The sequence below is a fragment of the Pholis gunnellus genome (assembly GCF_910591455.1).
Source record: "Pholis gunnellus genome assembly, chromosome: 8".
NCBI lineage: Eukaryota > Metazoa > Chordata > Actinopteri > Perciformes > Pholidae > Pholis > Pholis gunnellus.
The window spans coordinates 15,778,684-15,791,290 of record NC_136534.1 but is presented as its reverse complement, the minus strand read 5'-3'; the positions used below and the strand labels follow the sequence as shown (position 1 = coordinate 15,791,290).

The 12,607-nt window shown below is 42.5% G+C and overlaps 1 protein-coding gene across 6 annotated transcripts; it reads right to left on the bottom strand.

The window, feature by feature from the left end:
- Positions 1 to 1,080: 1,080 nt before the first annotated feature.
- On the bottom strand, positions 1,081 to 12,074 carry esrp1 (epithelial splicing regulatory protein 1). Of its 6 annotated transcripts, none has more exons than XM_079164248.1 (17): positions 11,995 to 12,074; positions 11,729 to 11,860; positions 11,111 to 11,308; positions 10,869 to 10,985; positions 10,411 to 10,522; positions 9,800 to 9,943; positions 9,124 to 9,178; positions 8,906 to 9,016; positions 8,640 to 8,772; positions 8,444 to 8,486; positions 7,385 to 7,704; positions 6,604 to 6,828; positions 6,260 to 6,512; positions 5,042 to 5,222; positions 3,821 to 3,962; positions 3,238 to 3,327; positions 1,081 to 2,366 (listed from the first exon to the last, which is right to left on the bottom strand). In XM_079164248.1, exons 2-17 carry the CDS (start codon positions 11,858 to 11,860, stop codon positions 2,232 to 2,234), a joined length of 2,391 nt encoding a protein of 796 aa, XP_079020374.1. In that variant the 5' UTR covers positions 11,995 to 12,074; the 3' UTR covers positions 1,081 to 2,231. The 6 variants fall into 6 exon arrangements, with proteins under 6 accessions (XP_079020374.1, XP_079020372.1, XP_079020373.1 ...); XM_079164246.1 differs by having other exon boundaries at positions 11,981 to 12,069; XM_079164247.1 differs by having other exon boundaries at positions 11,987 to 12,066.
- Positions 12,075 to 12,607: the final 533 nt, after the last annotated feature.

The following is a 12,607-nucleotide window of genomic DNA, read 5'->3' as shown; positions in this document are numbered from 1 at the left end:
TATAACAACTTTCAAACAGTCCCTAAAATCTTTAGGATGATATAAATGCATAGATTAAATGTTACTTTAATTTACTCTTATTGGACAAAAGGGATGTACTCTCAAGTTAAATTGCCTACATTTATATTATTTCTTTCAGCTGGACGACAGTGAAAAACTGGAGTTGTGCCTCAGATAGAGAATCTTTCTTGTAGCAGGTTTTATTTGCCAAGCCTGCGTAGGAAGGTAGAACCAAAGACCGATTTTGTAATTTAATTAAATGTTTTACCACTGTAGCTGTATCTGTGGTGTTTTATAAACCCATGAGGGTTGGACACGTTAGGTGCATGACACGGATATAAAGAATTCAATCATAGTCTTGAAATCCGTAATATACTAAACTAATTTATGCAAATTGTAATTTCAAACTAAACATTTTTTTAAACTAGGCTAAAACTGTTGAACGTATGTCGGGGTTAACGTTGATAAATTATGAATTTATAACTTCTTGTGTAATCACACCGCATGTGTCCAACAATAGATTTCACATATTTCCCACCAAACTCCGCCATGGAGGTGATAAAAGTTAAACAGACAAGAAAGTATTTTGGGCTTTGTTGCACAGATACTAATGGTGTTGCTATGCTGGTGTTTTTGTCAGTGGGAGAATGAGTGAGTGAGTTTAAAAGGGATCAAGTTGGGTGGGGTGCACAAGATTGTATTACACAATGCCAAATCTGCCCTGAGGGGCTCTGGCTTGGTTTTGTATGCCTTCCTCCTCTCTTCCCCCTTCTTGCACTCTCTGTTCTTCACTTTTCCACCTTGTTAAAAAAAAAAAGGCCATCCTCATGGATAATGTGTTCAGTGTGTCTGAGTGATAATAGTGTCTTTACCATGGTATGTGTGTGTGTGTATGTGGGAAACAGATGTAGTCACTGAGGACAGTGAGAGGGAGTTCCCACAGTTTTGCCTTCAGCTACATTCTGTCATTAGACAACTCCACCTGTGTGTTTGTGCTCCTTCACAAACCCTCCCAAAGTAAAGACAGCACAATAAGTACACAGCGAGGTGAAGGGTGAAATGAAACACCTGAAAGCGGGCAGACTTCACATGTGGTGTTTATTGTTGTTTCAGCATTGTGCAGGACGAGCACGACTTTAAATTCCCACTGTAGGAAGTGTGTACAGCAACATGGAGCCCGAACAGCAATTTTGCAGGGCACAAATGGCAATTAAATTCACAAGATAAATGTCAGAGGGCGTCCTTCATTTCCTTTCTTTCCATCTACTCTCCAAATGATTTTGTTACCAAGAGAAAGTGGGAAGGGTTTTCTGCAGGGAAACCCGTTTGCTCCATTACATCCCCAGACATCAGCGTAGATGGTGGAAAGAAGACAAGGGAAGTGTGATGGACTGATGCATCTTTAGAGATTCACTCAGTAAGATGAAAGCTTGTGACACGAGTCCTCTTGAAGAATGCAACCCTGTGGTTAGCTTACAGAGAACTGGGACTGTCCTCTGGTCAAATGTGAGTCCAGAACAAAGGGCAAAACAACATTGGCATTACACAACATGGAAACAGACCCATACAGGGTACATAAGAAGGAAAGGAGGGGGCTAATGAGTATGAGATGTCACATTTTTGTAAGTGAAGCCTGGTCCAAGGATCAGACTATCTGACAAGCTCACAGTGTAACATAAATGTTATCATTCAAAGATACTGCTATTATATTCATTAGTAGTCTTATTGATTAGCAGTGCATTGATATTTGGCATTATGTAAACATCTTAAAGTTTTACTACTAACTTCTTCATGCACTAAAGCTTCCAATACAATAACAGTGTACTGTATCAAACATGTATAAACATATAAAATGTATTGCATAAACAGGTGGAGTATTAAGACATATCAACACAGCCATGCATAATACTCATTTTCATCTCTTTCACACTAAAACACACTTTCACAGTCATTCTTCTCTAGTTTGGCTAGCAAATATATCATAGCGATTATAATATAACATGTTAAAAAAAAAAAAAATCTCTATAAAGCTTTTAAAATACACAATGTGCAATATAAGACAAAAAACTGCTATTTTGGCTAAGGCCATAATGATTTTGGTACAAAATACATTAATTTCTGTTCTTAAAGATATAAATAACACATCTAAAAGACTATTTAAAAACCTAACAATACATTACAAATCTTTGACATTTGTCAAATTGTCACATGACCTTTGTAAATTTGTGACCCTACAGCAGGGCCAGGTCCAGGTACGGCCCCGTCGGCTTGGTCATAAGAGCGGGGAGGGACATGAGAGCAGCATCACCTCCGCTGGACTGACCAATCAGACTGCTGCTCAGGAGAGACAAAGACTCCGCGGGACTCTGAAGGGGAGAGGAAGAAAAGTTTGGAATAAGGAAGAGAGAGAGAGAGGAGTTCTATTCCAGTCTAACAGCGTCAAACACAGGACCCTTACACTAGCATCATATAGTACCCATCACCTTCTCAGCCACCTGAAGGCTGCACCTGTTGTTGCCTATTATTTCACTACACCACCAATTGACCGCTCGCCAAGCACCGCCCCCTTAGTTGCTGTTGCTACGCCTGTCAAGCTTTACATCGCACAACACAATGATAACTGCGGCAACTTTACCACTTAAAGGTTACAATCTCTTCGTTCTGTGCTCTTTGACAGCAGCTATGACGTTGCAGGTGTGTTTTTGGATTCAAACAGTTTTATTTATTTATTTATTTTGAACATTTCATCGTCTTTTATTAGAAATCTATTCACACCATTATGGCATGTGGAGAAATCTAAAGCTTGACAGGCCTGCTGTTCCTTGTTACGGTTGATTGGGCAATCAATGTTCAGAGGTGGGGCTTAGGGAACGGTCAATTAGCCCTCTTGGCTATCCCTGTAGCCCATAAATAACTTCTTGAGAGGACAGAAATGTAGTAGCCAGTATTAGATAAAGCAGACAATTAAATACAAAACCCAAGGGTTGATTAAGATCCAAGAAGTTTCCTCTAACCACTCAACCCAATCAAAATTGTGTCCATTGTTGCTGACGTGTGTGGTTAGTGGAAAATTCCCAGTCTACATCGGAAATGTCCCTCTTGTGTGGAGCCCTGTAACCCCTGATGACCAGTCAAGACCCAAGCCACAGCTACAACCACCGTCTAAACTCAATCCCCCTCACTGAGACCTCAGCCAATCCTTACCTGCCACCTGCCTCAGACACTTTAAATACACACCCATTCTTTGGGCTGCGTAAGCAATGTCCCGGTCGGGTCGTGTGCGTGCACAGGCCCGTGGGCGTGCATGAGAGCATCCTCTGGGGCATACTGTGGTGTGATGAAGGGGGAGGAATAACAGAGACAGGGAGCTGAGTGACAAGCAACCATAGGTACTAACCTAGAGGTCACATGGACCTGTAAACTCCAGCATGGGGGTGAAAGAGGAGTTTGTTACTGGGAGAAAAATACTGCACATTCTCACTCCAAGTGTAACTCTTCATTTAGTACAAACTATTGTTGATCATATCCCTAAGATTCTTCACTCTACTCCAAGTTTAAATAAGGCCTGAGTTCCTCCAATTCAAGTCTAAGCAAGCAGCAGAGCATGTGTGACAGAACAGGGAGAGTAGACAGGATAAACTAGTTTGATGGCCTCTGGGCAAACACAATGGATGCCTGACAATACACACCCACAACAGAAGGAAATTTGAATACACTTGGATCCTGAACTCGGAAGGCACACGGGATTTGTATGTATTATTGACTGTATTAATAAAGATGACTAAGCATTAAGGTTAATTTGTGGAGAATTGTCTCTTACCTGGTATCCCTGCATTGCATTAATGAGGTCTTTAACTCCGTTGCCGTTGTAGGTAAGACCTGGCATGCGCATCAACCCCCCTTGGGAGGAGAGGGAGGCGGGGGAGGGGAAGAAACCTACGGTGTTAGGTGAGCCAGGTGGACTGGAGGAAGACAAGAGAAAAAAGGTAAAGACAGACTGTTATCATGAAAATATACAAATAAATAATGACTTGAAAGCTGCGTGTTTCTCAGCAAACAAAGCACAGGCATATAGCAAGACCGTGAGTCACTTTGGGCGTCGTCTATATATGTTTTCTCAATGACAGAGGGCTAACCAGGGAGAAACAGAGGTCACTAAAGTTTATTAAGTACTCCGATACCACCGTGTTCAGTTATTAACTACCCTTGTCCCAGCCTTTTCTCCTTGCCGAGAAGCATTGTAAACAAACCTGTTCCTCATTTTCCAAGAGTATGTTTTAGTGGCTATGCACACAAGTAAACTATAGTAAAATAATATATAGTATTTTGTAGTTATGGCAGTCCAAATAAATTGTTGTGAAGTTTTTGAGTTTTCACTATGAGACTTTGGGAATGATTCATATAATTGCAAGTCAGCGACAAAAACAGTGAGTTTTTAAAAGGGCTCAACAATTCATAACATGTAGTTTGATACAATTTCTTGAAATGTCTCAATGCACTCATATTCTTCAAGTTACCAAAAACATACCAATGCATACAGAAGGTTCAGAAAATCAAACATGTAAACAATAGCAGTCTATTTGCTTAGTCAGCAGCACACAGCTTGTAAGTAAACACTGTCTGGCAGGTGTCGAGCCTGTTCGCTCTTGAATCTTTCTATAATAGTCCTGAAGTGGTTCATTTCTTGTGTGATTACCATGTAGAGTGAATTTGCAAGCACATCTGATTTGAAACATTTTTATGGATATATATATATATATATATATATATATATATAGTTAAAATATTTTTTCTTGGGTCTTTTGCTTGAAACAAATCCTGTAATTTCCAATTTATCTATATTCTGGAGCATGTTACATCTAATGCTGTGATCTTGGTAAAAATGTATCTAGTAATTTATTCATTTGTGTTTGAAAACTTTAAACCACATTTTTATGATGATATAAATATGCAGAAAGACGATACACACTAGTATTGAATGTGTCACAGCATGTGTCTGTTTCTGTTCATCTGTAACCATAGAAATAAAATATGTTTTTACCTGGGATAGTAGGCTGCGTAGTTCATGTATAGCTGAGCTGAGGCAGGGTAGTAGGCATGTCCTGGTGGTAGGGGGCGTGGCGCCAGCAACACCTGACCAATGGGAGGGTAGAGGGCAGCAGCTGCCTCTGCAGACATGACAGTTTGAGCAGGAGCGAAGGAGTAGGATGGTGGAGATAAACCTGGAGAAGAGAAGACAGACGGAGAGACAAAATACTTACAAAAAGACAAAACCTAACAGACAGAGAGTCATGATGGTGAAGTCTGGTCATTGTTTGTTTCTGAGAGAGGCGCTCATGCAAACGTGCAAACAATGACCATCATTACTCAGCACCTGTGTCTGCCTGACATGTTCTGCTCAAGAATCATGAAAACGTCTCATCATGTCCTCTCTACCAACCAAACATGTCTTGCCTTGAATCATCCCTGTGTTGTATACTTTCCCTCGTGTTAATATCTGATCATTTCATATCAAAACAATTCACAAACATTAGTCCTCTTTTGGAAAATGAGGGGAGCACACCAGTGCACATTTATGGTGAAGGACTACAGACACGGAGAACAAAGCACATTTCTACACACCAACGTTCAGCTCTGCCCACCTTCCCAACAGCTCCACTGATTGGACAAGCTCAGGCAAACCTGTGGTGCGCCGGTCTGCTGAGGCCAAATCCCACAACCACCACTACCAATCTGATAGGGCCGGAGAGTTGTAAGCCGTTTTGACATGTTATAGACTAGTTGTCTTGCTTACACTTTTCCAACCCTGTCAGAACGTTATGATCAAGCAGTGGTAAAGTGGTAAAATTAAGAATGAGTCCCAAACATGCCGCTGACAATCAACAGCAATCAGAATGTGTGAACACAGGTGAAAGGGTAGAATAAACGGTTAACAATTGGAGTTTCTCAGTGCATGCAGATGGGTAATATAAATCACACTAAATTACAAAGAGGTAACACACACACACACACACACACACACACACGCACACACGCACGCACACACGCACACACGCACACACGCACACACGCACACACGCACACACGCACACACGCACAAACACACACGCACACACACTTTTCAATCCTCCTGGTCAGATCAGATGTCCCCTACCGCCCACAGTACTAGATTGGAGGAAACCCAGAAACCCTGCCCCTCACGGCAGGAGCCCACCTACCCTGCAGTCCCGAAGCACCCCCAGCTCCCAGCAGCACTTACGTCTGGACTTACATGGCGGCGGGCTGAGCCCTGTCCCACTCCTGCTCCGGATGTGTGCATGTGTATGTGTGTGTGAGAGCGAGCCGCCCATCAGCACCAGGCCCATCTCCTCTGTGCTGCAGGGGAACACCTCCACGTAGCGGCTGTTGGCCCCGCGCTGGCTGGACATGACATGCTTGTGGAGCCGCTGTGAGGCCTGAATAGCCCGCTCTGCCGAGGTCAGCTGGATGAAGCAGTCACCCGATGGACGAGCCTGGAAACACAGACAGTCAGGAATTACTCTGCAGCTTTGTGTCAGAAAGCATGCGAGTCCATGGGTGTGTCAGTGCGGTTATTGCCTGTACCTGCTGGTTGAGGACCATGTGCACACCATGTGGTCTGATATCGTGTGTAAACTCGCCCAGGAAGGTGAGAATGTCCTCTATGCTCGCTGTGTATGGCAGCCCCCTCAGCCTCAGGCAGTCCCGCACACTACCAGGAGGGGGCAGGAGAGACAATTGGGGCAGCATTGACACCAGGGGGGCAGGGGCCACTGAGATCAGAGGGGCCGACGAGTACCGGTTCAACACCTAAAACACACACAGTTAAAAATGACATACCCTGCCTGCAGCAAAGACTGAGCAAAAAAAAACGGAGTCTAGTTCAGGGAAGACTTTCTCCCCTTTTCGAAGATAATTTGTAAAAAAATACTACAACCAAACACCATAAAACATACTTGCTATCAATAATTAAAATTCAAAAATCAAGAAAGTGCATACACACTGAGACACATGCAGCATTGGCCAACTTTTAGCGCAAAACTTGTGTACAACAGCAGTGTTTAAATGTGTATTTTTTCTGGAGAGGACCAATAAAACTCCTTAGTCTGTCATAGGTAAGAGCATGAGGAGAAGCGTCTGCATAGATATGGTTGTGGGTTGTGAGCTTATCAGCCCATGAAGATAATAAAACAGGATAAAAGAAACACACCCACACACTGTCTGTGTGCACTTTGCAAAAATAAATGCACACATTTAGAAGACTTTCTACAAGCTAAAAATGAACACACACACACATATATGCACTTTGCCTAGTACACACTGCACAAAGAAGCACACCCACATGCAGACAGACACCCTGACGTACCTGTTGGACCTCTGCTGCCGTACTTTTGAACAGCTCAATATATCTTCTCCCAAGGATTTCCTTGTGTTTCCTCAGAGCACACTGGGCGTGTTCCTCACAGGCAAATAAAACAAAGGCATCGCCAGTGGGACGGCCGTCTGGATAGCGAACAAATAGGATGCCATCTTTCCCTCCGCTGACCGGACATGTCTCTTTGAGTTCCTCCTCCGGGGAGAAGAAGGTGAGCACCTGCTCGTGTGTGGCGGTGAAAGGAAGACCTCGCATCCTCACTATGATCTGGTCCTCACGGGACAGGAAGATTGCTACCTCATTGGAGGTACCTGGCGCACACACACAAGGACACACACACACACACACCTATTTAACCACAAGTACAGTATATAAATAGAAATGATCACACTGTAGAATAAGACAGAATTAAGTTTTCCTTCCTTGCGCAGCATATTTTCATTGGCCGTCATATTCTATAATTAATAGGAATAAACTTGACTCTCTCTACATGATTTCGAGTGATGGTCCGGCCCTCCATTTTCATGATGACAAACAGCTCAACTTAATAGGTCATCTCCAATTTCTGTGCGAGCTTCTGCATATGAGTAACATCTTAATTAACTATGGGTTGTTGAGAAACGTGTTACCAAATGGTATCACAGAGGTTTGGTCATAACTGCTAATTCTTTCTGCAAGTTATGATTTTCCCCTGGAGATGACGAGTGGGCTGAAAATCATCTTATGGGCATGAAATGTCCACTCCAAGAAATGTATTTAGGGTGCTGGAATATGATCAGAGCCCAGAAATCAATAAATACAAACAAATGCACAAAACCAAACAGCAAGACATATGGTTGTGTTTCTAATCATTGTTTTTAAATAATGAATTGTTGGTTTATTCTCATAACAGGATGGTGAGCAGCCAGAGCAGCACCACCAAAGAGCTTCAGGAATTAATTTGGTCAAACTATATTGGGCACAAAACACCTAACCTAATTTTACTTGATGCCTAGTTTTGCTGCTGATAAGCTAAAATACTATGTAGTACACGTGGTTATATCTGCTCACCTCCTGCAATCTTCAGGAAGTCCTCTCCTGAAGCTTTGTAAACCTGCCATTAGAAGGGAACAAGACAGAAACACAGAATTATTGTCACTTCAGGTGAAGCTGCAATGAAACAAGGGAAAACACATAAGAGATTAGCTTCAGGTAGCGTGGCGTATTCACTTAACTAATAACAACTAGTAGGGTTCAGACAGGTTACCTCTATGTATCTGTTGCCCATGTGGTGCTTGTGTCTCTGCAGCGCCAGGTCTCTGTGTTCTTCACTGACAAACCGAACAAGAGCTTCTCCGTTCCTCCTCCCCTGAGCATTAAGACACAGTGCAGCCCCTCCTCTGTACAACACAACGTACACAATGTTACAGAGGATGTTAAACCAGCAGCAGGTTTCAATATATATGCATCATGTTGACCGATCAATACAAGTCCTTCATAAGTGAGAGTGCCGTTAATATAGCTACAACATACTTGGCAATGTTGAGTCCTCTGAAGAATCGAGCGATGTCCTGGTCAGAAGACTGCCAGGGCAACCCTCTAGCTCTGATGACCGTGTTGTCACACACTTTCTCCATCTTACTGCTGCACCCACACACACACACTGAGATATTAGCACAGCAGGAGTGGATGTAGTATATTTCAGAGGCAGAGATCAAAAATAATATTTATCTTGAGCAAAGTTTACTTACCAAGTGCCGGTCTCAAACTTCTCACTAACTCGTTCCTGGGTAGAAAACTTGTGACCTAATAGGAAAGCATTAGAGTTTGGTTTCCAGAATTAGATCACAAATCCGACCACATAGCCAAAACTAATTTTAGTACTTTGTAATCAACATGATAATGGCCTCAAGTATTTATTAACTTCGGGTTCCTTTTACAGAAATCAACATAAACAGCAAATCACTTAAGGGCTGCAACTCACAATTCATTTCATTGTGGATGACTTTGCCATTTATTATCTCTATCTATTGATTGATTGTTTGTTTGGCATAGAAGTCAGAAAATGGGGGAAAATGCCGGAAAATGATATTCAAATGTCCCGTTTTGTCCAACCGACAGGACATAATCTAAAGATATTCAGTTTATAAGTATGTAAGCCAAAAAAAGCATCCACCATTGGAGAAGCTGAGACCATCAAATAATTGGCATTTTTGCTTGAGAAATGACTGAAACGATTAATTGATTACCAAAATACTAGCTCATTAATTTTCTGTTTCAGTCCTATTTTCCTTAATTATCCTTTTTTGCCTTTGAAGTTGCACACTTTTCTTATCTGCCCTGTAAACACAGAGTAGCCATTAATGTCGAACTAACTGACAAATCCCTAATGTTTCACTTTTGTGTAAAATCACATATGGGACTCACTTAATGGCTCAGAAAGCAGGGCAAGGACAATGCTGCCCATAGCCTGGACCTGCTGGACTGCCATTCCTGCAGGCAATATGGCTGACGGATCCTGTGTGGTTGAGGGGTCCCACATAGCGGGCACATCAACAGGTATACTAAGAGCTGAGGAGGAGGCAGTCAAGGAAAGCAAACAAGGAACAGCCAACAAATAAATAAAACAGTCTTAACAGTTTGGAGAGAAAAGGGGTTTTGTATGTACAATGTATGTTTTTGTGTGACAATGGAGGAAAAAAAGTAGCAAGGAAGGCAAGAGAAACTCCCACAGAGATGTTAGTTATCCTGTTCCAGTGGGTGTGTGTGTGGAGTTTGTCCTGTTGGCTGAACACACACTCGCTCAGCAAGGTGCTGCCATTGTTTCCCTATTTGCATTTCAAAACCTCTAGTCTTGCAGCCAACACCCCGAGGCTTATAAACTTATAATGTGTGTGTTGTGTGTTTCTGAGCGATGTGTGCTCAAAAGATCAAGCTGAACATGCAGATAAATAACCATTAACTGTCTAAAATACACTTAAACATTAAATGCATTACATATAAAGCATTAGTTCACAGCTGACATATTAAAAGGATACACTCTGCCATGATGTGTACATTCAAAGCCTTGAGGTCAGATGTGGGGAAGTGCTTCTTGAACTCTTTCCGAAGGTCAAAGAAAGAGTAGAAAGAGTCTGGGACCAGGATGTTCTGGAGGGGGAAGAAGTTAAAAGAACGGATGTGAACACGAGGCCAATCAACAGCTGCTGTTTTATTGCCATCACATTGGTGTTTGCTCAAGCCAGTAGAATAATCTTTACACAGGTTTAAGACAATTTCATCCGCCTCATTGTGGAGGTGTTGTTTCATGTGCACAAGTATGTGCATGGGCGTATGTCATTAGACAGGTTTGTGTTAGCGGCTCTTTCCTCGTGACGTTAAAGCACAGTGCTGACACAACACATCCCTTTGTGACTGTGTGAGCGCTGAAGGTTCCTGCAGCGCCAGGTGAACATCCGCCCTGGCTGCAAGGCGTTCACCCATCCAGCTCGCTCACCTTGCTTGCGGCCTCGGGGTGAATCACTTGGCGGATGTGAAGGGGCCCGTCTGTACACAAACACACCGACGTGCCTGCGCCCGCGCTGTTCACCTCGTTCGTCAGCTGTAGATGAAACTGGAAAAACAGGCGCAAAACAGTTAGGAAAGAAATGAAAACAGTCGTAATAAATCCTCAGGCAGCAGTAATAATAACTATGTAATAAAAATGCTTATTTCTAATGACTTCAGTGAGGTTATTACCAAGTTTAATGCGGTCTCAAGACTTGTGGCTGTGGAGACATTATCTGCTTGAGATCTATTCTCCTCTTCCATACTCTCCTCCACCCCATCATCCTCCTCCTCCTCCTCCTTCTCCTCCTCCTCCTCCTCCTCCTCCTCCTTTTCCTCAGTCAAGTCTGAGAGGTCCGGCTTAATGAGGAGCTCATTCACCTTGCCCAACTGGTTCAGAGAAGAAAAAAACACGTCAGTCTTGAAACAGAAGCCTCCCTAGAAACTCACCAGCCGTAGGCTGCTACGATAGCATTAGATGTCAGTAATATAGAGCTTTATTACATTTATATCATCCCATAGAAGAACAACAAAAGCAGGAACTCTGTTTAAACACCTTGCAATGGAGACATCATTAGGAGAATATAACTGTCCTCTAATTATACTGAATAACTTCAGAGCCTATTTTGAGCTCATATATGTTTACTCACCTGAGTCACAGCATTATTATAAATGGCTGTCGTTTGTATTCGAGTCTATTTCCGACTAGTGTTGCCCTGTTTACCTGTCCGCTCCTTTATTTACCACTACAACACCTGCTTTCGAATAACGATAACTAAGTGTAATAAGAAGTCTAGTACAATGTTTTACCTTTTTGTTCTTTACATCCACGAGCTGCCAAACCAACTGCTCGAGCTCCTTCTCGTCAGATCCCAGCAGCTCTCCGCTCGCGCCAGATGTGGCGGTGAAAACCACCACCAGGTAGTCTACCTGTGCCGTCATCTGAACACAAACAGATCCAAAAAAAAAACTAATCTAATGCTGCACAAAAGTAGGCTAAAGGACAGTAACTGAAGATACACCGGAGAGGAGACACATGCAGGAGCCACGAGGTATAAACACCTTTACTTTGACACCTGAGCGTAATGGTGAGGTCCGTAAATCCAAGTTTCGTCGCGTGTTGAATTTTACGTGAAGCCTCCCGCAGTCACCATCGCGGAGTAATGGCTGAACGTTCCTCGTTTTTGTAAAGCATCTACCTGTGTGACCACGTGACTCTCGACCTGCCCCCTCCCTCCTTCAGGTGGTTTACTGATTAGGACGTGGCAGACCATGGAGGATATCGTGGATATCTGTACATTCTCATGCATAATACTTTTCGGTATATCAGTAAATCTTACTGTATAACAATTTACAGGGCCTGGAAGGTATCACGGGTAAAATGGTTAGGCTACCGGCCTTTCTAAGGAGAATAAAGTAATGACACATCTCGTTGAAAGGTTTAATAAGTATATTGACAATAAAGGACACTCAGCCAAGATATAACACATTTGTATTTATGAAAATGAAATGAAATCCACGCAAACATATTGCATTAATTAAGTGTTTCCATATGAAAATAAATGATCAAATACGGGAACATTTATGAAGCCTGGAGTGTACCTAGTTATACTTTTACGTTTATGGTTCATTTCAACTCATTAAATAATTTCTACATTTGAAAAACTATTATAAAGTAAACAATGAAAT

Excerpts from the sequence above, each read along its gene's own strand:
- esrp1 (XM_079164248.1), bottom strand. The coding sequence starts at position 11,860 with ATGACGGCACAGGTAGACTACCTGGTGGTGGTTTTCACCGCCACATCT. Across the intron at positions 9,944-10,410 it reads TGTACACATCATGGCAGAGT|CTCTTAGTATACCTGTTGAT; the intron begins GTATCCTTTTAA and ends CCTCCTCCTCAG. Across the intron at positions 2,367-3,237 it reads TTACGCAGCCCAAAGAATGG|AGTCCCGCGGAGTCTTTGTC; the intron begins GTGTGTATTTAA and ends TCTCCCCTTCAG.